The 24272-nt window shown below is 38.9% G+C and overlaps 1 protein-coding gene across 1 annotated transcript; it reads right to left on the bottom strand.

Annotated features, from left to right (window-relative positions):
• Positions 1 to 1795: 1795 nt before the first annotated feature.
• SLC40A1 (solute carrier family 40 member 1) lies at positions 1796 to 24272 on the bottom strand. Its single transcript, XM_053597116.1, has 10 exons — positions 24158 to 24272; positions 22789 to 22933; positions 22249 to 22316; positions 20275 to 20357; positions 17633 to 17792; positions 14880 to 14995; positions 13933 to 14059; positions 5947 to 6192; positions 4516 to 5163; positions 1796 to 3394 (listed from the first exon to the last, which is right to left on the bottom strand). Exons 1-10 carry the CDS (start codon positions 24198 to 24200, stop codon positions 3087 to 3089), a joined length of 1944 nt encoding a protein of 647 aa, XP_053453091.1. The 5' UTR covers positions 24201 to 24272; the 3' UTR covers positions 1796 to 3086.

The following is a 24272-nucleotide window of genomic DNA, read 5'->3' on the forward strand; positions in this document are numbered from 1 at the left end:
AGAAATTTGTTTTCAAGAGGAAACAAAATAAATAATACTTTCATAAAATGCAATTACATATTAAATAGAAGAAAACACTAATACGTTCCTTTTGGAAAGATGTTTCTAGATCACTTAGGGATCTAAAAATAAACCTGCCATTCTATCCTTCAATTCCTCTACCAGGTATATATCCAGAAGACCAAAAATCACTTTATAACAAAGATTATTTGCACCAAAATGTTTATTGCAGCCCAATTCATAATTGCTAAGTCATGGAAGAAGCCCAAGTGTCCATCCACCCATGAATGAATTAATAATTGTGGTATATGTACACCATGGAATATTATGCAGCCTTAAAAAAGATGGAGACTTTACCCCTTTCATGTTTACATGGATGGAGCTGGAACATATTCTTCTTAGTAAAGTATCTCAGGAATGGAAGAAGTATGCAATGTACTCAGCCCTACTATGAAACCAAGTTGCTATAACCCAACTATAGTCCAAGAAGAAGGGAAGGAGAGAGAGGGAAGGGGAGGAGGAATGGGTGGAGAGAGGGTGATTGGTGGGACCACACCTACAGTGCATTTTACAAGGGTACATGCTAAATTTACTAAGTGTAGAATATAAATGTCTTAACACAATAAGAAAATGCCGTGAAGGCTATGGTAACCAGTTTGATGAAAACAGTTCAAATCGTATATAAAACCAGCACCTTGTACCCCATGATTGCATTAATGTGCACAGCTATGATTTAATAATAAATAAATAGAAGAATATTTCCCTAGTTCTAATCCACTTCACTTATTTATACTCATACGAGCCAGTTGACCCTGAAGGTATCTGAGTTTGACCACCTATTTAGAAACACACCCAGACACAGTCACACACGTTAGCTACTCCTGTCCTACTTCTACACCCTGGGACAGTAAACAGCAAAGGCTGTCCAGACCAGCAGTGATTTCCTCTACTTCCCTCTTCCTAGGCTGCAAAGATAAGGGTGGCAGCTATAAAAATTTCTATTAACTCTCTAAATCCATGCTCCTTCCTTCTCACTAGGCCTCTCTAGGGCCCTACTGGCAACATGCTCATATTCAGTCCTGAGGCCTTTCAGCTAACATGGCTCTATTCATTTCACCAGGTCCTAGGCCTAGAGTTACAGCTGCAAACACTCAGGGCAGTTCTCCAACATCAGCTCAACCCCATGGGAAGCAACAGAGAACCTGTTCAAGACAGCCGCCAAACCCCTAATCAGCACGAATGCCAGAAGCAGATGAGTAGCTACAGGGTGATGTCAGAAGTTCTCAAGCTCCCAATTTTAGGGAATGATCAAAGTCTTGAGGCATAGAGAAATTCCTCAGTAAATGTTTGCTTAATACAGGATGTGGCTCTGTTCTCCCTGGAGTATCAATAGGCATTTATCCTCGACTCCCATGTCATTACTTAGGTCCAACCTTCAGTATTAATACTATCTCACTGTATAGTCCAAAAGGTGCTTCCACATGGCTTCTCTTTTTGATTCAATCATGAAAGTTGCAAGGTGGGTAGGACTGGTTTAACAGTATCCCCATTTCACAAAAGAGAAACTAGAACTTAAAGTGCTTAATGTGACATATTCAAGCTCAAAACATGAGTCCTGGGCCTCATGATTACCACATTTTTATCCAGGCCACCGTAAGCTAGAAATATGAATAGGGAGATAACACTGGAGATGATGAAACTGTAGCTCTTTTATAGAGAAAAACACATTATTCAAAACATATTTTGAAACGAAAGGGATGTTAAATAATTAGGAAACACAATTCAGAAAAAAATGAAGATTTTAAAAATATTTTTATATAGAAATATTTTTACAAAGATTTTACAACATAGCAAATCATTATGTCATACTGTAGAAAGATGAAGAAAAAAGATTAAACCCCAAGGATAAAGAAAGTGCTCATGGCAACATATTGCAGTCTCCATGAAAGTGCATAGACAGGTAAGGCAAAGTATTCTGTTGGTACTGACATGTTGCAAAAGGACTTGTAAAACAGTTTTTAAAAATACATACGAACTTTTTTTCCTCTATTCTTATCAAACACATTTGAAATTGATACTTTTATGAACATTCTTGCTCTGTCCAGAACAATGTAGAGATAACTCCTGATAATAATGTAGAGTAAAAGTAAAAATGTTCTACCTGAGTGTGTTACAAGTGAATCAATTGATTTCTAAAACAAAACCTTTACGAGTGCGGGCTTTCTTTCTATATGTAACTTGCCAGGTTGACGGCTTAGTCCCTCATATTCTATAACAGAGCTTGTTAATGCTAGTGGCATGAGTTAAATTAGGACTCGTCTTTCCATGTCACCTCTGGCTTCTACTTGCTGTGGCCAAACGTTTGACATAGTTAAAGACCTTGTGCATTCACTGTGTTGTAAATCTACTTTATAGCTTTGCTTCTATCTGTAGCTTACATGAGAGCCATTTTATGCCGTGCTACATATGCTGAATACAATATGTTGCCCTATCTGTTAATAAAAATACAAAGGTGCTCTTTCGAGTTAAACCATGAACCTTATTAGAGAAGTATAGTTAAGTGTTTTCTTTTTCCACATACATGTAAATCCCTTAAGATCAAAATGATCAATAAGGATAACACTGCTTGTCAAGCTTTAATCTTCAGACCTGGAGAGGAATTTGTTTTTATAATATAACCGACAATAAGATATGAAAAAAGTAAATTACCCAGATTTTAACAGACCTGAGTGAGTTTTAAGGAAAACTGAATATCTGAAGTCTAGCACAAGCAATAAGCATCTTCAAAAGAACAACTTAGTGCACACGACTAACCACTCTCTCATGCAAATTTTATGAATTCAGTGTTATAATCTCCATAACTGGGTTTTTCTTTTTCTATTTTTTTTTTCCATGTCTAAACATAAGGGAAAGTAACCAGCTCATTTCTGCTGACATAGGTTTCCTAAATAGCTTTTAGTCCTCAAGGCACAGCTGTGGTAAAAACAGAGCGAAAAACCCAGCCATTTATTGGAATTCTGCAGTATGAAATGAGCATGTGTGTTCTGTATCATCTAGTAACAGGGACAGCAACAGTTAAAACTGTTTTAAACAACAGACGTATCCATTTGATTTTCGTTCCTAACTTCATCCCGGCAACAAACAAAGAACTGGTTCCCCAGAGTTTTTTGGGCGAATCGGAAATACATGATGTGGCCCATGGCCACGAAAGAGACGGAGATCAATACGAGTAAGCCAAAAGCTTCAGGATTTGGAGCCAGAATGACCATGATGAAGTGCAGAAGATCAAGAAGATAGTTCATGGAGTTCTGTACACCATTTATAATGCCTCTTTCAGATTCAATTACATTTTCTTGCAGCAACTGCGTCACAGTTAAATCAAAGGACCAAAGACCTATAATAAAAGATTTTTTGAGGATTTTAGTTGATAGCCATATATTTCAGAATTATAGATACAAATTTGTTGACCTATGCAGAATCCACATTTAGCTCTACTACCTCTAAGTCACCTACTTACTGTAAATTTATCATAGCTTGGCCATAGAGAATTATTTTTCATTAATAAATATTAGTAGATCTGAGAGATAACTTTTATAGTCACCAAATAAAAACAAGTCCAATCTACAAACTTATTAGTTCTGTTTTTCTGTGATTATTCATACTAAAAAGCAAAACTTTTAAATCAGATACATCATAAATCCTATTACAGTGTAAGTACTAGTATTTTTAAAGTTTATAATGACCTAATACCTGGTTAGATTAAAGTATAAGGAAACTTTAAACCATTGTTACATTTATTGCTTGAGATGTAACACCCCTACAATAAAGCTGTCTTGCTTGAATATTAATGTCTTCAATAAATTAATGAACTTCTTTGTACCACAAGATAAATATGGTTTCATTTCTAGAATGAATTCAGAGATAATTCATTGGTACCCTATTAATGATTACTTCAATTTTGCTTTGTAAGAAGTCTTCACACTGTGTTTCTTTCTAGGGTGATAAAATCCATTTGTATAGTCAAGTATATAATAAATATATATCAGCTAGGGGAGGACTTCTGAAGGATTTTTTTTTTTTTTTAACTACCACACCTTTAAAGAAAAAAAAAAAAACTACCTTTTTTATTTTGTTCCATGGAAATATTCTCTAAATTATAGTTCTTTTGGTTAGAGTTATTATAAAGATCCTAAATTATTTGATAATTATTATAGCTAATATCTTTTAAAAATTAAAATACATTAAAGGAGTAACACTTAAAATATTCACTTAGAAAAAAATTTTCTAGCCCAACTCATGTTTTAAGTATATGTATATGCATACACAAATACACAAATGTCTTTAAACTATAAAATAAAAAATTCATAATAAAAGACCAGGTTATATACATAAAGATAAATCATGAATTTTGCTTAAATTAATATTTCAGAAATATCTCAGACCATTTATTGATAGATTCTTTGTACCCACACTACAAAAAGATACTTTATTAATATACAAAAAGATATTTCTTACCCACTCTAGCAGCAATGACGCCTGCAAAGAGCAGACTGACAGAGATTATAGGCACAGGTTCAGGATTGATCTCTGGAATGACATTAGCAGGATCAGACACATTTGCCTTGTGTATTTCAGTTGTAAGGTTGGTTTCAGGTATTTTGGCAGGTATGATTGGCTCTCCTTGAATGAACCTTGAGCGGATATCTTCAAAAGGAGAAACAGACAAGTCCAAGGGGCTTCCAGGCATGAACACAGAGATCACGCACAAGATTAGACAAGAAAGCTGTGCCCATCCTGAGATCAGACCAGTCCGAACCAGACCACATTTTCGACGTAGCCAGGTAAAAGCCACAGTTCCCATTATTCCAGTTATAGCTGATGCTCCCATCAAAATGCTGAGGACAGAACCACTCAGCCCCTGAGTGTAGGCGTACCCTGTAGTGATGCAGTCAAAGCCCAGGACAGTCATGTAAAGGAAAGCAAGACCCAGGCCAGCCAAGAACACGGGCTGGTTGTAGTAGGAGACCCATCCATCTCGGAAGGTGCGGAAGGGCTCAGCCATCTGGGAGGCACAGGAGGGCTCTTGCTCATGTTCAAGCTCGTGGACATTACGGTCTTTCTCATCCATGAGATGAGTTCCCTCCAGGTATTTTGGCTCAGTATCTGTTAATAGAACATGATCATTTTGAGGAGAGGGCATGAGTGGACAAAAGCTGATTACCTTTTTCTTTTCCTAGTCCCCTCCCCCATGGTTTCTTCTACTTTACATCTTGGTTATTACCACTTTATGATATGTATTTTCTTTTACTAATAATCTAAGAATTCCAGCCAAGGAACAATCTCCAAGGACCATTTTTGTTAAATGAAATACTATTGATCTGTCTCTTTTTGCTCTTTCTCTTAGAAATTGTACTCCCACCAAAGTAAATATGAGGAAAACTCATCAGATAAAATATAAAAATTGTCCAGGAAAACACATCATTTTATTTCGTGGAACCCTGTTAAGATTCCATATACCCAGAAGCCCAACTTGATCTGCTCCTGAGATAGGCCCATCTTTATGTTCTCACTTCCCTCCATTCTCCTACAAACAGCCAGGCAATTCCCTCTTTATCGACTCTAAGGGATTCTCTTACTCTCTTTTTTACCACTCCTATAACTCAGCTATGCCCAGTCATCTCTCAGTTAATTGTCTCTCTGGGTCTACTGCTCACATCAAGGAAAAGGGCCAGGGACCTCTGTTCCAGTCCCATTAGATACAACCAGAGTTGTTCCTCAGACCCCCAAAAGCCAATTTTGCCTCATCTACCAAGTGATACATTTAACCTCATACAGGCCTTCACCGCTAACAAAACCTGATATAAATTCAAAATAGTCTTGTCTTGATCACCAACATTTACGGTCTGAACATCAGAACGAAAGTACTAATCATTGTGTTCAGTTTACCTTTGCGTAAATTCAGCTGTTTCAATTCAGACTCCTCTACTTTAGGAGCAGCTTTCACAGCTAGAGCAGGGGTTTTCTGGTAAACCTTCCAGAGCAGAAAGTACTCCACACACATGGATACCAAATTCCATCCCGAAATGAAACCACAGCCAATAACTGGGGAGCCAAAGGTCATGATCTGGCCAACAACCATGGGGGCCAAGATGTTGGTTAACTGGTCAATCCTTCGAATTGTAGCATTCATGTCTACACAGATGGGTAAAAGAGGCAGATAAGTGTACATATCCATCAAAGAGAGACCACCCGTTTATGTAAAACAAAGTCATAAACCAAGAGTACAGATTCCTACGAAGTGAATTTCTAAAACCAACCTGTGAGCAAACCATTCTATTAGAAAAATACTTCTTGTTTGGATCAAATCACACTAAAGTTACCCCCAAAATCCTAATTTCCTTGGTATTATATAATTTAGTCTAACATCAGATTTTAAAATGAATATTAGTAATGCTATATTCATTTTTTTAACAAATATTTGTTAAATGCCTATTATAAGCTAGGCACCATTCTTAACACTATAAAGAAGATAAGTAATACCCTTCCCTGTCTTCATGGAGTTTACATTCTCGTATATAAAAAAAAAAACAATGTGGCTTGGCACCTGTAGCTCAGTGAGTAGGGCACCAGCCTCATACACCAAAGCTGGTGGGCTCGAGCCTGACCTGGGCCTGCTAAACAACAACGACAACTGCAACCAAAAGTAGCCAGGTGTTGTGGCAGGTGCCTGTAGTCCAGCTACTAGGGAGGGTAAGGCAAGAGAATCGCTTAAGCCCAAGAGTTTGAGGTTGCTGTGAGCTGTGATGCCACAGCACTCTACCAAGGGTGACATAGTGATACTCTGTCTCACACACACAAAAAAAGACAATGCATCAACAAGTGTATGTGTGTACAGCATATATTATATGTTCATTAAATACTATGGTGAAAAACAATGCAGAAGAAAACACAGAAAATGCTCAGGGGACGTTCTAAATTAAGGAGATCAGAGAAGGACTCACTGAGAAAAAAAAGAGTACCACAGCAAAGACCTACAGTGGAAGAAGGCAAAGAGTGGGCCATGTGGGTGCCAGTGAAAAGAGAATGCCAGACCAAGGTAATGTGCATGTCCCAGGGTGGCAAGAGCAGGCCCCGGGGGTTAGAGGAACAGCAAAGAGATGAGCAGGGCTGGAGCAGAGCTGGAGGGAAAGGACAGAAGAGATGAGGTCCGACAGTGAGGGGATTCTGGTCCAACCACGTAAGGTCTTGTAATGATGGACTTTGACTTTGGAAGGTTTTAAACACAGAGACTGCATACTCTGACATACTTGTAAAGGTTCCTTTTGGCTGCTCTGTTGAGCAGAGACTATAGAGTGAGAGTAAGGGAGTTCACAGTCAAAACCAGAGGCATAACCAGGACAGTAATAGTGATGGGAGAAACAGATACTGTGTATACTTTAAATGTAGAGTGTGGAGGACTTGTAACATTAGATATGAGTTGTAAGAGACTCCAAAGTGTTTTGTTTTTTTTTTTCCCCATGAGCAACTGATTTGGAAAAGGAAGTTATCATTTATTGCAAAGCAGAAGAATCAGATTTAGCAAAAAAGAACAAGTGTTTGGTTTCTAAGATGCTGATTCCTATAGACTTACTGAAATTTAAGATACCACATCAAGCATGCCAGACTTGGGGGTTATCAGCTGGTTGGTTTTTTAAAGCATTGAGACTAGATAAGATCACCAAGGGGGTGTGTGTAGATTGAGAAGGGACAGGTCTGAGAACTGAGCATGAGCACACAAATGTTTAGAGGTCAAGAAGGTAAGAAGAAACTAGCACCTCCTTGAAGCCAAGAGGTGACAGTGTTTCAAAGAGGTGAGAGCAGTCAACTACGTCAAGTGCTGCCAACAGGTCAAGAGAGAGGAGCCTTGAGAAGAAACACCAGATGGGTCCACACGAAAGATGCTGGGGACCTTGAAGAGACGAGAGCAGCGCAGGCCATGCCTGATTAAAGCTGGTGTAAGAGACTTCAAGGGATACCATTTACGGTATTTTTTGAGTCTCTCCCCCTTGTTCCATGGCCTCCTGGAATCAAGGTCTTAACCACGGAAAGGAATTAAAAATGGGCAACTCTTTTTGATACATTTTGCTAAAATGAGGAACAAGGAAATGGAGTGGCAGAGAGTGAAGGGTGATAGAGACAGGGATTTTTAAGAACAGCAAAACTAGAGCATGTGTTTGTGCTGCGTGCAATGATGAAGCAGTTGACGGGGTAGGATCTGAATTTACTGCATAACTGGAATAGTTGCTTTCAAACAGGAGCAAGCAATTCATCAATTACTACTAATGGTACAGGTAGGAACAGAGATGTGATGGTGGGATCACATGGCCATTCTCCTCTCATTGCTTCCACTTTCTCAGTAAAATACAAAGCAAGGCCACTGGTAAGTGTCAAGATGAGGGCAGGGGGTTGAATGTGTGAGAAGAGAGGAAAAGAAGGAAGGAATCAGAAGAAAACAGCACAATCATTTGACCACATGAAAGGGTCAACTTGAGTCCAGTGGTCCTGGACCTTAAGCAACAACATGGAGCAAGGTCATGTGGTTTTATGCAGCCATAGTCTAACCAAGGAAAGGTGGAGAAAGGAAAGGGAGCCAAGTGAGCTGGGGATATATGCTAGGAGGGATCCCATAAACGTGACTGACCTTGGAATTTAAGCTGAGTGAAAAACAGAGACAAAAAAAATTAAATAAATAAATAAATGGCATATCTTTATCCCACTGACTTATAATGTCAAGCTCTACTATAAAACAACTTCTCATGTATAATTTTTTTTTTTTTTTTGAGACAGAGTCTCAAGCTGTCGCCCTGGGTAAAGTGCGGTGGCATTACAGCTCACAGCAGCCTCCAACTCTTGGGCTCAAGTGTTCCTCTTGCCTCAGTTTTTCTATTTTTGGTAGAGATCCAAAAAATGGATCTCGCTTTTGCTCAGGCTGGTCTCTAACTCATGAGCTCAAGCAATCCACCCGCCTTGGCCTCCCAGAGTGCTAGGATTACAGGTGTGAGCCACCCGGCCCAACCTTAAACAGGTTCTTTATTCTGTTCCATAAAAAAAAAAAAAAAGAAAGAAAGAAAAAGAAAAACAGACACAAAAGAGGAGTCATGGACAGTGAAAAGGCAGTGGAATTAATGACTTGTAGGTACCAAACAGGTTGGAGGATTATTGAGGCCGCAATAGTGAGACAGTGGCTGGAAGACAGAAGGTGGTTGTTCAAAATACAGATGCCTAAGATTGAGATTATGGAAGGGGAGTCTTTAGTGATGATGACAAGGTCTAGTGTTTGACCATGGAAATATAAACCAGAGTCAGAGTGGAGGACAAGATGGATAAGAGAAGAAGTTAAGAAAATGGCCAACACAAAGAAATAATAAATGTTTGAAATAATGATATGCTACCCCCATCTGTTACACACTGTATTAGTATTATAACATCACTATGTACCCTATAAATATGTACAATTATTATGAGTCAATAAAAAATAAATAAAACCCAAACTTTTTTAAAAAGAAAGAGAATGACCTATTTTCTCATTCCCCATTGCACAGAACAAAGAGAAAATTAATGAGACAAGTCTTTAACAATTACTTGGGTCACCTCAAGGTAAAAGCAATATGTGACTGATAAGCTAATGAACAGAAAATTGCCTTTCTTCCTTCTCTAATGCTTCTTGGTCTTCCATTATTTTCCAGTTAGTCCTATGGGTGTATAATACTTAATGATAACAGGAGAACTTTGATATCTGTCACCCTGCACTTGAGAGGCAAAGGCAGCTTTCATTGAGCTTGTAGTCAACCTTATTTTCAGAAACTTCACTAACTCCCATCTGTCCCTCACTAGAAAATCCCCAACTAATATGCCAACAGAGAATTATGGAACCAATCCAAATCACCCAATAATCTGAATCCAAAACCCAAATAACTAGAGAAAATATACATCTAAAAGCCCCAGAACAAGAAAAAATTATTTTGGTTAAAATTTTTACTGTTTCACTACTTCAGTTTTCAAGTGCTCATAGAATTTCCCAGTGTCATCAAATTCTTTCATATTACACTTTGGAAGTTAATAATATTTAGATGTCAGAAAAAAGCTTTTATTTTTCTGAAGCAAAATGAATTAAACATTTTTTTAAACACCTAATCATTTTTATCATTTTACCAGTAACAGGCTAGAGAAGAATCAGTTTTCTGAACATGCAAACATACACTCTTTACAAATTTATGTTTATTCTTATATAAACTTAGGTGTACTTGATTCTAATTTAACTTTTCAGCAATAGCTGGCACACAGCACATGGCATTAAACAACTTCTTTTATTTTAAATGGTACATTACATCTCATGAAAAGACAACTTTTTAAAAAAATTTGCTGAGCAACTAGCAGGTTTGTCAACCTCAAATATGAAATCAATGTTTAGTCAATAGAGCTCAAACTTGAAAATGTATCTGCCATACTTGATTGAGCTAGCCAGTAGATTTTAGTTTTTTAGAATGATGGGCAAGAAAAATCTCATAAGATATTAATAAAGAGTGACCCACAAAGGAAATAAGGAAAGAAATAAAGCAATAGATATAGTAAAAGGTCTGGAAAATGGATGTGAATTTCAAACAGGTTAGATAGGCTAAGGATCATGATAGAGAGAATGTTTTAGTACAGTGTTACCTGGAAATTAGTTAACAAATTAGTTAATAATATCTACATGAAAAACAATGCCTTTTCTGGACCTTTCTAAACTAGATATGGCAACACTTATATTTTGCCTGTTACACTGGGATGAGGAAATGAGCGCAGCGAGCATCCAGCTCCCAGCCTTCCCTTTTCACATGCACACCCCTCCCCTGCACTGTCCACACACATACATGAACGTACACACAGTGCACTCAGATGACGCCTTCTCAGCCCAGTCCCCAACCTGCGTTTGTAACAGCCTTTGCCAGCAATCTCAAAACTCAACCTGCATAAACACAAATTATTCCTGACTGGAGTAGGCATGTCTGTATGTACAGAGACACGACCTCCCAGGAACCCAGGCCAGCAGCGGGAGGCCCCTCTAAGTGTACTTTCTCCCCTCTCTCTTCCATTTTTCCTCTATCCTCTTCCTTTTCCTCTGTTCTCCTTTAACTCTGCCATGGCAGAAATAGCAACAAAAATCCATGGTTAGATACTTGCTGACCTTCAGAACTAGTGAAGTTTATGTGTCCTGTATTTTGTTTCTTTGTTTGGTTTTTGTTTTTGAGACAGAGTTTCAAGCTGTGGCCCTGGATAGAGTGCCATGGCGTCACAGCTCACAGCAACCTCAAACTCTTGAGCTTACGTGATTCTCTTCCCTCAGCCTCCCAAGTAGCTGGGACTACAGGCGCCCGCCACAACGCCTGGCTATTTTGTTGTTGTTGCAGTCATCATTGCTGTTTTAGCTGGTCTGGGCTGGGTTCAAACCCACCAGCCTTGCCCTACCCACTGAGCTACAGGCACCGCCTACGTGTCCTGTTTTGAAACATATAGTAGGTTTCCCTTCACTAGTCTACTAACTCACACTGCAGGAGCACCACATACTAAAAGATAACTTAGAGTAGACAAGAATTTGACAGCCAGCTTACTTCCTTTCTTACACTTGAGAAACTCCAGAAGGCTAGAAAATAGACTAGATTTTTCCACTCTGCAATAATTCATAATACAGGATGTCCATAAAGTTTGTGTGCTATTTACAATGTAAAACTATTTTAAAGAGGGACAGCTGAGATATGACAAGTCATATTTTTATTATTGTTCTTGGACACCACTTCATAGTCAGAAAGAGTCCTCATCAATCAGCATTTTTCTTGGAGGGGAAAAAAAATTTTTTTCCTTTTTCTTTTTTTTTTTTTTTTTTGAGACAGTCTCACTTTGTTACCCTCAGTAGAATGTTGTGGCATCATAGCTCACATAAACCTCAAAGTCTTGGGCTTAAGCTATTCCCTCGCCTCAGTCTCCCAAGTAGCTGGGACTACAGGCACCTGCCACAACACCTGGCTATTTTTAGACATGGGTCTTGCTCTTGCTTGGGCTGGTTTCTAACCTATGAGCTCAGGTGATCCACCTACCATGGTCCCCGAGTGCTAGGATTACATGCATGAGTCACTGTACCTGCCAAAAAAAAATTTTTTTTTGAAAGAAAAGATTTCACAAGTTATTTGAAATCTGTGTATTTATTACTTATTTATATACAGGGGCTGTCCAAAAAGTATTCAACCAACTAACATGAAAAATAGAGACATACATGGCTGGATACTTTCCAAACAGCCCTCATACTTTTGGACAAGTTAAGATTCTGAATGACTTTCTCTTTTATATTTTACAGACTTCACAGAGTCAAAATAAGTTCAGTTAAAATAAATAAGTGAAAGAAAATAATTTCAAAAGCCAACTTTCTCCCTCAAATATACTCTAATAAATATATATATGATCTATTTTCAAAATACAGTATATACCTTTTCACTCTTTGAATTTTAAAACATGGACATATTTTACATGCTTAAAATAGCACATTAAAAAGATAAACAACAAAAGGACGAAGCCTTATCTTCTAGTTCAACATGGCAAGAAGAGACATGGAGTTATTTCTTATTATAAATGATCATAAGAAGAAAAGTCAGTGAGAATCACCACTTTAACTCCACAAGGAATTTCCTGTAGTATAGATTCACATGTGCTAAATTCATCCCACACACACATACACAATCCCCTAAAATCACTATAGAATATATCTCAGTTAAAATACTTCTACCACAAAGTGATGAGTCAGGCAAACCTTCCACAGACTTTAGTCTTTTCCAATTGACACCTCCTTTCTAACTTTTTATTTTAACCGCATGGTCCAGTGAAACAAAACTGCTTGCTAATCCCAACATGTAATCTTGCCTTCTGTGTCTTAGGATAAGCCATCTAAAACACCAAAAATAGTTTTCTTGTGTGGCAGGATGGTTGAGCAACGTGTTTGTGATACCTGTTATCTCAGTAACTAGCAGAGTTGATTCAGGTGATCTGACAGGTATGTAGATGAACCCTCCTCCTTTGCCTTGTGTAACTATTAATCCAATTTGTGTCTGGGTGTCACATTGGAGGGCAGAAGGAAATATGGAGTGAGGGGGTTATTCTGATCTGAAGCAACACTGATGGCATAGGACATGTTGCTTTGTAAGCGTTCTTTACTTTTTCTTTGGATACTTATTTCCATTGAACAACTAAGAGTATAAGCTTCTTAAAAACTGTATTGTGCCTCTATTTCTATTTCTTCAATATCTGTAACAGAAATTATATTACGTCGGACATAATGTAATAAAAGTTATAGACTGTACGTTTAAAGTAGAAGAAATTAACTTCTAGGATCTCTCCTATAATTGAGTTGTTTCCATTTGCTCTGGAGAAAACGAATGTCCATAATATGATTATTAAATACCAGAAATAACATCTATGGGATTTTTACTAACCATGTCAGATTCTAAATATCAAGTAAACATTTAGAAACATTTAACAGTATTTTCTTAAAAAAGAAAACAAAAAGGGCGGCGCCTGTGGCTCAAAGGAGTAGGGCGCCAGCCCCATATTTTAGACATAGGGTCTAAAGGAGGTAGCGGGTTTAAACCCGGCAGTGGCCAAAAACTGCAAAAAAAAAAAGTTCAAAACAGATGTTCTTCCATTTGCCACGTTTGCACAGAATAAAAGAGAAATTAAACTATCATACAACTTCCTAACAGTGAGGAAAATCTTAGCACTGAAACTGAAAATAAGGCAAGAAAAAAATACTGTGCTTTAATTTATTGCTCATAAAAACACTCAGAAGAGAAAGGCTTTCTCATTTATTATCACTGATTTAAAGTGAATCCCAACATACCTATTTAATTGAAAGAGAAAGCAAATTACCTGCTAGTTTGCCTCTGTCATCTCCTGCAACAACAACAATCCAGTCCCTTTGGATTGTGATTGCAGTAGCAGTACTGGCCAAATTTGCGATGTTTGCAATAGTGATGATCAGGATATAGCAGGAAGTCTAAAGAATTATATCAAAAAAACTGAGTTAAAATATGCTTACCACACTGTACCTACCGTACCTCACTATAGTTTAAAATGGTCTTTAGTGGTATAATAATAAAATTTTGAGCTTAATTTAATTTGTAAGAAATTATTTTATTATATATACATGAAATAATAAATACCAGTGGTTAAGTGGCATAATGTTGTCCTAATCTGTATCACCTGTAGTACACATTATAGTAAAAATTAAAATAATCATATGAACATAGTTATCATAAGATGTTAACATGGTGGTGGTTTTTAACATTTCTCCCACAAATACCTGCTTTAAACAGGATGCTGAAGGAGACTGAAAAGACCCACATAAAAGTCAGGGTTCTGACACGTTCTAGGTACATGACAATGGGAAAACCTCTTTGTCTTAATTTTTCATCAACAAAATGAAGGGAATAGACTCAAAGATTTCAAATTTGATGCTCTATTATATCAATCCAATTATGGGTAATATTTCTCATATAGGATAAACAAATTATTGGTTACTAAAAATCTAAAAACTCACAACTGAATTATACAATAAACTTAGAAATACCATGAAAAATCAATAGGACAAATTTGAATTCACATTGTAATTAATGAGTGCCTGTTATGAGAAAAACAATAATAGCAACAAGACAAACTATAGGGGATATTATAGTAGACAGATCAATATCAAAAGGTCACATCTACAAAAACAACACTTTGGCTTCACCTAGAGAGCATTTTTACCTAGCATTTTCACCTTTTACCACTACTAGATAGTCGGTTTTTTTCCATCAAGAAATTTCTTGAGAACTTACAAGAATCCATCCATGGTACATGGTCAGAAGCTCCTCTTTATGTAAGAAAACCATCATCAGGATGATTCCACACAGGATGACTGAAACATTCTGTGTCACCAGTGATGTCTGGGCCACTGCACAGAGAGAGAAACAAAGTGTTCACCACACCACAATGTCTTCCTACGGCTGTCTATATTCATACTTCAGTGGTCTACTACTAATGCAAAGGCATAATTACTACAAGATAAAAGAAAACCCTCCAGAAGTAAATCCTGCCTCACCTATTTACAATATGACCCCATGGGTCACACCAGACCAATAAAATTTGCAAATAAAACAATGAAATACTGACAATTTTTTTCTGTTAGTTGAAGACTCAGAATGGTTACATTTCCATTTAGTTCATTCCCCTAAAAGTTACTGTCATTAACAGAACTCCAGTATTACTTAGATGTGATCTATGAGCTATTTGTTGCTTAAACTAAAACATGTAGGTGGTTATAAAGAAGGATATGCAGGAAGTTATGGGATCCACAACCTCCCACACAACAGGCCAAACTTGATACGATGATACAGATAAACGGGAAAGACATGCAAACTTTGTGAAGAATAAAGAAACAATGTGTTTCTTTTGGCATACTAATGCTATTTGTCTTTGTTATAAAATTCTAAGCTACACTTTCCATCACAGAAAATGGAAACTCCTAGAGGCAGCAATGGAGGTAAAGTACCGGAAAGAGGACAGGTAAGGATACCTGGTAGGCATCTCTCTGCCACTCACTAAGTAGACGATGGAGGGCAGGATACCTAAAGTCTCTGACACCTTTGTCTATAAGGTGAGGATGGTAATACTTGCCTACCTTATTTTATGGGGTCATAATGATGCTTAAATAAAACACTTATGAAAGCACTTTGAGAAACACAGAGAGTTTATATGTAAGGGTTAATTACAGCTCCTGTCTTCAAGCATAACAAAGCTCATCCTGGCTTGGAAGGTCATAGCAAAGACTCAGTACAAAACAAACAGCTTTCTGAAAGCAATCTGAAATAAAGTTCCAATATACTAATATAACTCATTCATGCATACAGGATTAAATATCAACCGAATGAGGTTCCTAGCTTTCAGGACCTCACAGACCCGAAGGAGGAATGAGATGTGAACAGATAATTATATCAGTGTAAGTACAATAGCAGAGAGGTATGAACAAAGCTCATGAGAACACAGAGGAAGACATGGTTAAATCCAGGCTAGAGACATCATAAAACGTTTTTCTCTGGAGATAGTCTTGCTCTGTCATGCAGGCTGGAGTACACTAATACAATCACAGTTCACTGCAACCTCCGGCTCCTTGGCTCAAGTGATCTTCCTGCCTCAGCTTCCTGAGTAGTTGAGACTACAAACACAGCTGGCTAATTTTTTAAATTAATTTTTTGTAGAGATGGATCTTGCTATATTGCCCAAGCTGGTCTTGAACTCCTGAGCTCAAGCAATCCTCCCACCTCAGCCTACCAAAGTGCTGGAATTATAGGCATGGCCAGGGAAGATTTTTCATAAAGGATGACATATAACTGAGTTGATTATATATGATAAGATCACTATCCTACCACACTCTTCTTCATCCAACCTATTCTTTCCTAACTTATGACTGTAGTGTTCAACAATCATAAGGGTAAATATTTCTATGCAAAATAGTCCTAAGTTCCTATGCTTAATGATGTAAATAACTAGAATTTTTTCCCTAGGTGACAGAACTCTTTTCTATCTTTGCTTTGATCTAGTCATTCTCAAAACAGAAAAATGCTCATCATAATGATTGTACCAGGAGTTTCAGGTTGGAGAAGTTGATAATCCTTTTGCTCTGTGTCCAGGAGCAGTCCTCCTGCACTGAGAGAAACTAATGGTATCTCAGTCTTTACCTAACATCTAAGACAGACATGGTCAGATCTCGGCATTATCAATTGAACAATTCAAGAAAATTTTACCCTGATTATCTACATTGCCCTTATATTTTGAATAAATAAAACTGAATTGTTCAATTGCTTTCCGTCTTGCATAAAATGAAATGATTCCAGTATAATGCTTAGAATAAATGTCAATATCTTATTATTTCTTCTTTTTCACCCCAAAATGTATAACTCAGCTTTCTGTGATCCAGGGTCAGTTATTCTTCCTTGAATATATATTGAGTTTTCAATTCCCTTACACATACTCTCATATGAAACACCACAACCACAGGACAGATATTAAAATTGTCCCAGGAATATCACGCTAAAGGGTTAGAAAGGAAACCATTTAAACAAACTTTTTCTTTTTTTTTTTTTTTTTTTGCAGTTTTTGGCTGGGGGTAGGTTTGAACCCACCACCTCTGGCTTATGGGGCTGGCGCCTTACTCCTTTGAGCCACAGGCGCCACCCTCCTGGCTTCAAGCAATCCTCCTGTTTGGCCTCCTAAAGCATTGGAATTACACGTGTGAGCCACTGCACTGGCCCAGGGTTAAGCAAACTTTTAATGTTTAACATGGTTCTTAGAAAAGTGCTACAGGATTAATCATTAACATATGAATTTACAAACAGTCAAAGATGGGGTGGTGGGGAGGAAATCTATTAGGTTAATGTTCTGGCATCCCAATTGTGTGTAGGAGCTCCAAGACCTTCAATTCAGAGGGGCTGCCACCGATGGTTTCTCTCTTGTTTGTTGTTTCCTCTGTTACAGAGGTAGCTCAGGAACCAGTCTCATGAATACAATGGACCAATTATATTACCACACTCACCTTTCAGTCTGGCATTCTTATCTACCCAATCCCCGATGATGGCTCCCAGGAGAAGAACAGACCCTGCCACCACCAGCCCGTAGACTGCAGTTAAAAGGAGGCTGTTTCCATAGAGCTCTACCAGAAACACAGACACTGCAAAGTGCCACATCCGATCTCCCTTGAATAAGAAAAGATGAGAAAATGTTTTGATGAGATATTTTTAGTTATTAGTCAATTGCACTCAGGAATTTGCTTTCTTATCAAAAGGGCACCTGCTGGCTACATCATGAGACTTTCAAAGTCAATAATCACTCTACGGATTGAATACTGGTCAAATGTTAGAACTATTCATCCCAGCACAATGGAAAATATTCTTGCCCAATTATTAAGTAAACTTGAAAAAGCTTGATATTAATGAAACACACATACTCCTTATCACTTTGGAAAAACATGCAGTTTCCAGACCTACGATGGATTTTTGAGAAAAAACCTGTTCTCTCGTTTGCCAGATCTCTCCACAGGCTTGGAATTTGCCTACCCTGTCCAGGGAGGCATAAGATAGTTTGCTACTGAACCTGAACTAAATTACAGTATAATGCAATCACATATCTTAGTATACCCTGAACATCAAGGAAAAGCCGGCTTCCCAACTCATAAAATGATAGGAATGGACAGTCCATTCTATGATTGCCAAGGTCTTTTCTACCTCTAACATTCTAATAATCTATTTCATAAAGTCATAAAACAAATTTCAGTCATAAAATAGTAGAGTAGTAAGAAAAATGAACTCAGTAAGGGCAAATTCTGGCACCACATAAATGAAGACATCAGAAATAAATGCCTAAGTAAATAGTTATTTTACTATTTTTGGTACAGATGAATTTTGAAAGGGAAAGAAAACTACTTTTCTCCACTCAGACTCCAGAGTGTAGAGGACATTTTAGAATTCATTACTGTGAAGTGTGGTATAAGTTTAACAAAAACTTGTAAGTGAGTCAGGTAATTTAATGTACAAAAAAAAAATCTATAATGACCTTATTATGAGATTTTTTAGACTCCAGCCCTGACTTCTGTGGTTAACATTAAGGACAACAAGATTCTGTCATAACTTATCTTTGGCAATCACTACAGGAAATCAGGTTCCCAGGTTGGGTTCGTCCTGGATTTGACTCTATGTGGAAGCACATTCCTAATTCTTCCCGAAGTCTTTTAACATCCTCATCATAAATTTCATGTATTGGAAGTAATGTACTATCCTTGTATGTCAAATGATTTAAAATTTTTAATAAGGCCAAACCAGCAATTTTATGCATTCAAAATTTAAATTGATGCATGCTAGCAATCATTTACAATAAACTTTGTGTAGAACAGTAATTCTCAAAAGGGATAATTTTATTCCCCCCACAACCCTTCCTCCCACAACACCCCCACCCCAGTCATTTGGCAATGTCTGGAGTTTTAGGGAGTCGTCACACTGCAAGGGTGGGGTGGGGAGGTGGAGTTGTCAATCTTTTAACAACAAAAGCAAATTTCAATTTGATTAGAATAAAATGGAATGGAGAAAGGGAGATACTTTATCTTAATCTCTATCCCTCGGAAGACAAAATCACACAAATGTCCAAGATAGGTTGCTTCTATGAGTGAATCTTCTCTTTCTTAACGTACAAATTCAGAAATACTATTTAATATTGTTGTTTCTTTCTTTTTTTCTTATTCCTATCTTTCTCTGCCCCCAAAATTATTTTAGTGTCCTCTAAAGCAGACCATCAAAACAAGCAGTATTAAATGAAAGTTTTTTTCTCCTGCTTATGCCTACGTGGCATGGCACCTCCTATAACATTGCTCTAGTTACCCTAATTTTCAAAGAGTTTATACTTCAAGAAGCAACAGATTCTATGCCACAAAAGCCCATGAATTTGGGTATGTAAACATTGACCAAGTACCCACCCATTCCTTCCTCACTTCCCTTTCCTGCCCTCCCACCTACTCTCACTATGATGATTTCTTTTCATGTCCATCTACCCTCACTGGCTGTGGGGCTGAAGGCCAACTGAACATCTCTGAGTGAATGTGATCACAGTCTCAAATCCACTTAATATGTGCTGAGCTTGAGTACTTGATACCATAATAGGCACTAGAGCTTCTGCAGTGCACGAAAATTACAGTCCATACTCTCATGTAGCTCACATTCCAGTGAGCAGAGATCAAACACAAATCTAGCCCAGGTCAGGTGATGGTAAGTGTACTACGAGGAAAAATAAAATAGGATGGGGCTGGAAGGTGGCTGTTTATATGAAGGGGCGACAAAGACGTCTATGGGCAAAGAAGTGAGGCTTCCAGGAAGTGAGGGCTAGAGAAACACAGACATACCAAGGTATATCCTCTGGAGAATCCAGAGGATGATGATGTAAGACATAGGAAGAAGCAACTGGCCCTTCTTTTTCACTGCTTTACACTGTTAGTTATCTTTTTGCGATTAGATACAGTTTTTAAGACTCATAGTATATCATATTATGAGCTCCTTAACAACAGGACCCACTACTTACACACTTTGTATTCTGATAATACTGAGTAAAATTGATTAATCCACTGGCAGATAGAAATGAAGTCACAAATAAAAAGCATTCAACTCCACAAAAGGCTAACCTGAGATAACCTACCTTAATGACCCTACATTCAATATGGGGGAAATCATAATTTGGCAGAGGTATTAAAATTGTAATACTCAAGTCGTGTTTGACATCTGCAATGACAAGATATAACATACAAGATAACAAACGTTACTGGTATATTTTGAGCATTATAATTTCAATACAGTTTTTTCCTTTCTTAAAATGTGTATACGGTTTTTGGCACCCTCTTATATACATACAAAAACATAAAAGTTTTGCTGTGATAAAATCATTGGGGTGCCATAGGACAGACAAATATCAAAAGGAGAATTACCTCCAGCCAGCATCCTTCTTTTGCATTCCTTTGCAAAAGAAAAAAAAAATCCATTACACCTTAAATGTTTGTAATGCTGTTGTCTTTTTAATCTACTTTCCTCACAAGCACTCCCATTGCTCCATTTATTGTAAAGATGGAAAAGTAGCTGTCACCTTTCTTATTGGAACTTTTAACTAACATGACAAAAAGTCCTCCTGGAACAACCGCAGTTCCGTGTGTGTGTGTGTGTGTGTGTGTGTGTGTGTGTGTGTGTGAGAGAGAGAGAGAGAGAGAGAGAAATAAATACAAGTATGACCTCCCAACCTATTAACCAAAGGTAACATAAACTTTAGTCAGTATTTGGAAGTGAGGTACCTTCTTCCTCAAAGAGCTAGGTCCAGACCATTCTCCAAGCTGAGAATTTCAGACACTATTTTCATCACCTATTATTAAGAGTTAAAGTTTACTAAATTAAATTGGAATTACTATTGGTTTAGATTTATTAAGGGCTGTTTCATTACGTTTCTAGTTAGAATCATTGGCTACTGGAATTGAAACAAACTCATATTAGTTCTACTTTGTTTACATGCATTTGCAGAGTCATCCCTGTGTAAGCCTCTGGGGAGACGGAAGCTCATTTTTCTAAAGTCATCTATGAACTGCTATTTCTTAGAGATTCAATACATGGTTTAATAATTTCCCAAGGGCATAAAGTATACAGTAATTTCCATTCATGTTTTCAGGATAATGCAATAGAAGCTTTCAACTTAAAAAAAAAATAACAATAACATTCTAAAACTTCACTCTCAAAATTCTTTCTCTAAATTTATGGTTCTTTTTAATTAAATATCACTTATGTGACAAGAACAAAATATAGCAGATTTATTGCAATTAAAACAATAAAACAATTGTTTGATTTTAAAAATTCTAATCATCTTTAATTAAACCCACACCCAGCATCCTTCTGAGATTATTTTTTTATGGGGGAGAGGGGTGTCCTGGCCCACAGAAACACAAGGGCTCTTCTGAGATTCTAAGACCACATAGAAAGTTAGAGAGAAAATTGAATCAGTTGCTGATTTTCATTGGATGATGATTTTTAAGACATCCTGCAATGCCCCACAACGATCAAATTTCAGACAACAAACATCTTTAAAGACCAGAATTTTTGTCAGTCAGATAATTTGTTCTTGGGGTCATTTACATTTAACTTAAACTTAGAATGCTATTTAGGCTTAAATCAGTCACCCCATCATTCTACCTTATTATCACACAACTGCATGCTGAAGCCAAATTTTAACAAATAAAGAAAACAGAGAAATATCTTAAAATTCCAGAACACAGAAGATCACATGAGCGATCATCCATTCTTGGTCTCAGATACGGCCATTTACTAAGCCTAGGAATGCAATATACAATTTAGAAACCAAGCAAATACACCTTGCTTGTTAATCCTGCCTTTGGATAGCTATCAATTAATTAATCCATGTAAAGTACTATAACCTGATAATTAAATATCATTAACTAATACTTATGGGAAAATATCTTTCATGAAAATAACTTTTTTTGTTTAAAAGATTGTGTATTTGGATGGCTTATTTTTTTAACTGCGTGACAAAACTGGAAGTTGGCTTAATATGACTGGCCGGAATGAAAAGAAACAAATATTTTGTAACTATGTCGTAAGAATACACATTCTCACTTACCCAAGTAGAGAGAGAATGACCAAGGTACAGGAGGAACTTTGCAGAGGTCATGTACTTCGCTAAAGATCCTGCAAAGACAAAGGGAGATGAAAAGTCAATGTAGTCGCTTGAATGAGCTGAGATTAGAATGCATATCCATTTGTTCATTAAAGCATGATAAACCGTGCACATCTATTTTATCAAGTCACCTATGAACCGACGCCTGTAGTTCATTTAATACCACTCCCTCAAATTCAGCATGACCTATTGGTCAATAACCGCCTAACTTCACATAGAGTGAAGAAACAGTTGTTTCAACATTTTTTTTCCACAAGGCAATCCAAACTGCCTACCCTGCTCCATCTGCGCCTGCGAGTGCAAGCCTCGTTTCCCACACCTTGAACATCCTTTCTTCCTTAAAGTCCACCAAATACGACTGAAAAGATCTTTTACAAAGCACTATGGTTTAACAGTGGAGCTTCATTCCTCCAAAACCTGCGCAGAGTTGGTCTCCAAAGCCCAACCTGTTTCCACCACAGGCGTTGGGTCAACGCAACTCACCACAGCATCCTCCCCGGCGGTTTTGATCTCTTGCCCCGGTCATGACACCAGGCGACCCTGCTGGCTCTTCTGCTGCTACTGTTGCTGCCGCTGCCCCTTCCGAGGTGTTCGTTAACAGGAGTGCAAGGAACTGGAGATAGCACCGCTAAAAACACAACAACCTTGTGCAAAAAGACTACAACCACGATGGCAAAGAGCAAAAGAAAAACGGCCCGGGGGTCTTCTTTATGTCTTCTTTCCAAACTTAGCTAACACTGTAGCTGAAGTTGGAAAGGAAAGCCTTATGGAAGCGGGTTGGGAGGCTCAGCAGGCCGTCCGAGACCGACCGGACGCCCCAGCTCTCGCCGCCGCCGCCCCGCCGCCGCCGCGGTGGGCCCGCCCAGCTCTTATACTGCGCCGGGGGCGGAGCTCCCTTTCCTTCGGGGCCGCCCGCGGCGCGAGCCCCGGCCGTGCCCGCCGCGCGCCGCCGCCTCCCCGCCCTGCTCTGCAGGCGTCGCCCGCCCGGGGCGCCAGAGTGCAGCTGGCCGCAAACGACCTGCGCGGCCCGATTCCTCCAGCCGGGTTTGCAGCCCCCTGGAGAGCCGCCGAGGGGCTCGGGCTGGCCGGGGCCCGGGAGGCGAAGGAAGGGCGCGGACCGACGCGGGCGGCGCGGAGAGGTTCTGCACAAAACGAAGCGGCAGTTGCTGGAGGGGGACGCTTCGCACCGGCTGCCGGGCTGCCGAGGGGACGGGGCAGCGCAGAACAGTCACTGTGCAAATGCTCTAGCCCGAAGGGTGGGGAGATTTTTTTACGAAAATAATTCTTAGTATATGTATCTAAATAAATATAATTCATGTCACAGAAGCTGCTTTCCTGGCCTTCCCGTTCCGGCCCGCCTGCGGCAGAGAATGTTTTTCCTTCCCAGGACTACATAGCTGGGCTTCCCACAAAGAACCAGAATCAAAGGGGAGGAAGGGGGCGCAGAGATCAGAGTCCACCCCTCCTCGGAGGAGTAAACGGAGGCTTAGGTGAAGTTCTGCAGTGACGTAGAGACCCACCCCCAGTCCCAAACTGGGGTCTCCAAATCCGTGCTGGACAACGCAGGACCGCGGCGGAGCCCAGGCAAAGCCTTTGGCGTCTGAGCTTCTCCCTCCACCGCTGCTCACCCCGCCCCCGCGCGGCCCTCCCCCACCCAGCCTCCAAATGCCCAGGAATACCGGTTATCCCAGTCGTGTCCCTGGGTCTGTCCTTGTCCAAATAAAGCCTCCTGGAGGGGGAGGTGAACGACCAAAGAACACCAGACTTAAGCCTTGGGTAACTTTGCCACTTTTGTCTCACTGTGCCGAAACCCCGGGGGCACGCCGACCCCTTTGCCAGCCAGTTACCTTACCCTTCTCAATCTCTCCAAAACCCCGAGAGTGGATCCTACACATTGAAACTCCAACCAGATTCCACACCTTGAGCACAGGCCGGACTGACACCCAGTCGTGAAGGGAGCCACGCAC

The sequence above is a fragment of the Nycticebus coucang genome, chromosome 7 (assembly GCF_027406575.1).
Source record: "Nycticebus coucang isolate mNycCou1 chromosome 7, mNycCou1.pri, whole genome shotgun sequence".
In the NCBI taxonomy this organism is placed as follows: domain Eukaryota; kingdom Metazoa; phylum Chordata; class Mammalia; order Primates; family Lorisidae; genus Nycticebus; species Nycticebus coucang.

Bases quoted from the DNA above. Each gene is read 5' to 3' on its own strand.
- SLC40A1 (XM_053597116.1), bottom strand. From the start codon at position 24,200: ATGTGTAGGATCCACTCTCGGGGTTTTGGAGAGATTGAGAAGG. The intron at 22,934-24,157 runs GTAAGGTAACTG...TTGTGTTTTTAG, and splicing joins TTTTGGAGAGATTGAGAAGG to CGGTGCTATCTCCAGTTCCT. The intron at 6,193-13,932 runs GTAATTTGCTTT...CCATCTGTGTAG, and splicing joins TGACAGAGGCAAACTAGCAG to ACATGAATGCTACAATTCGA.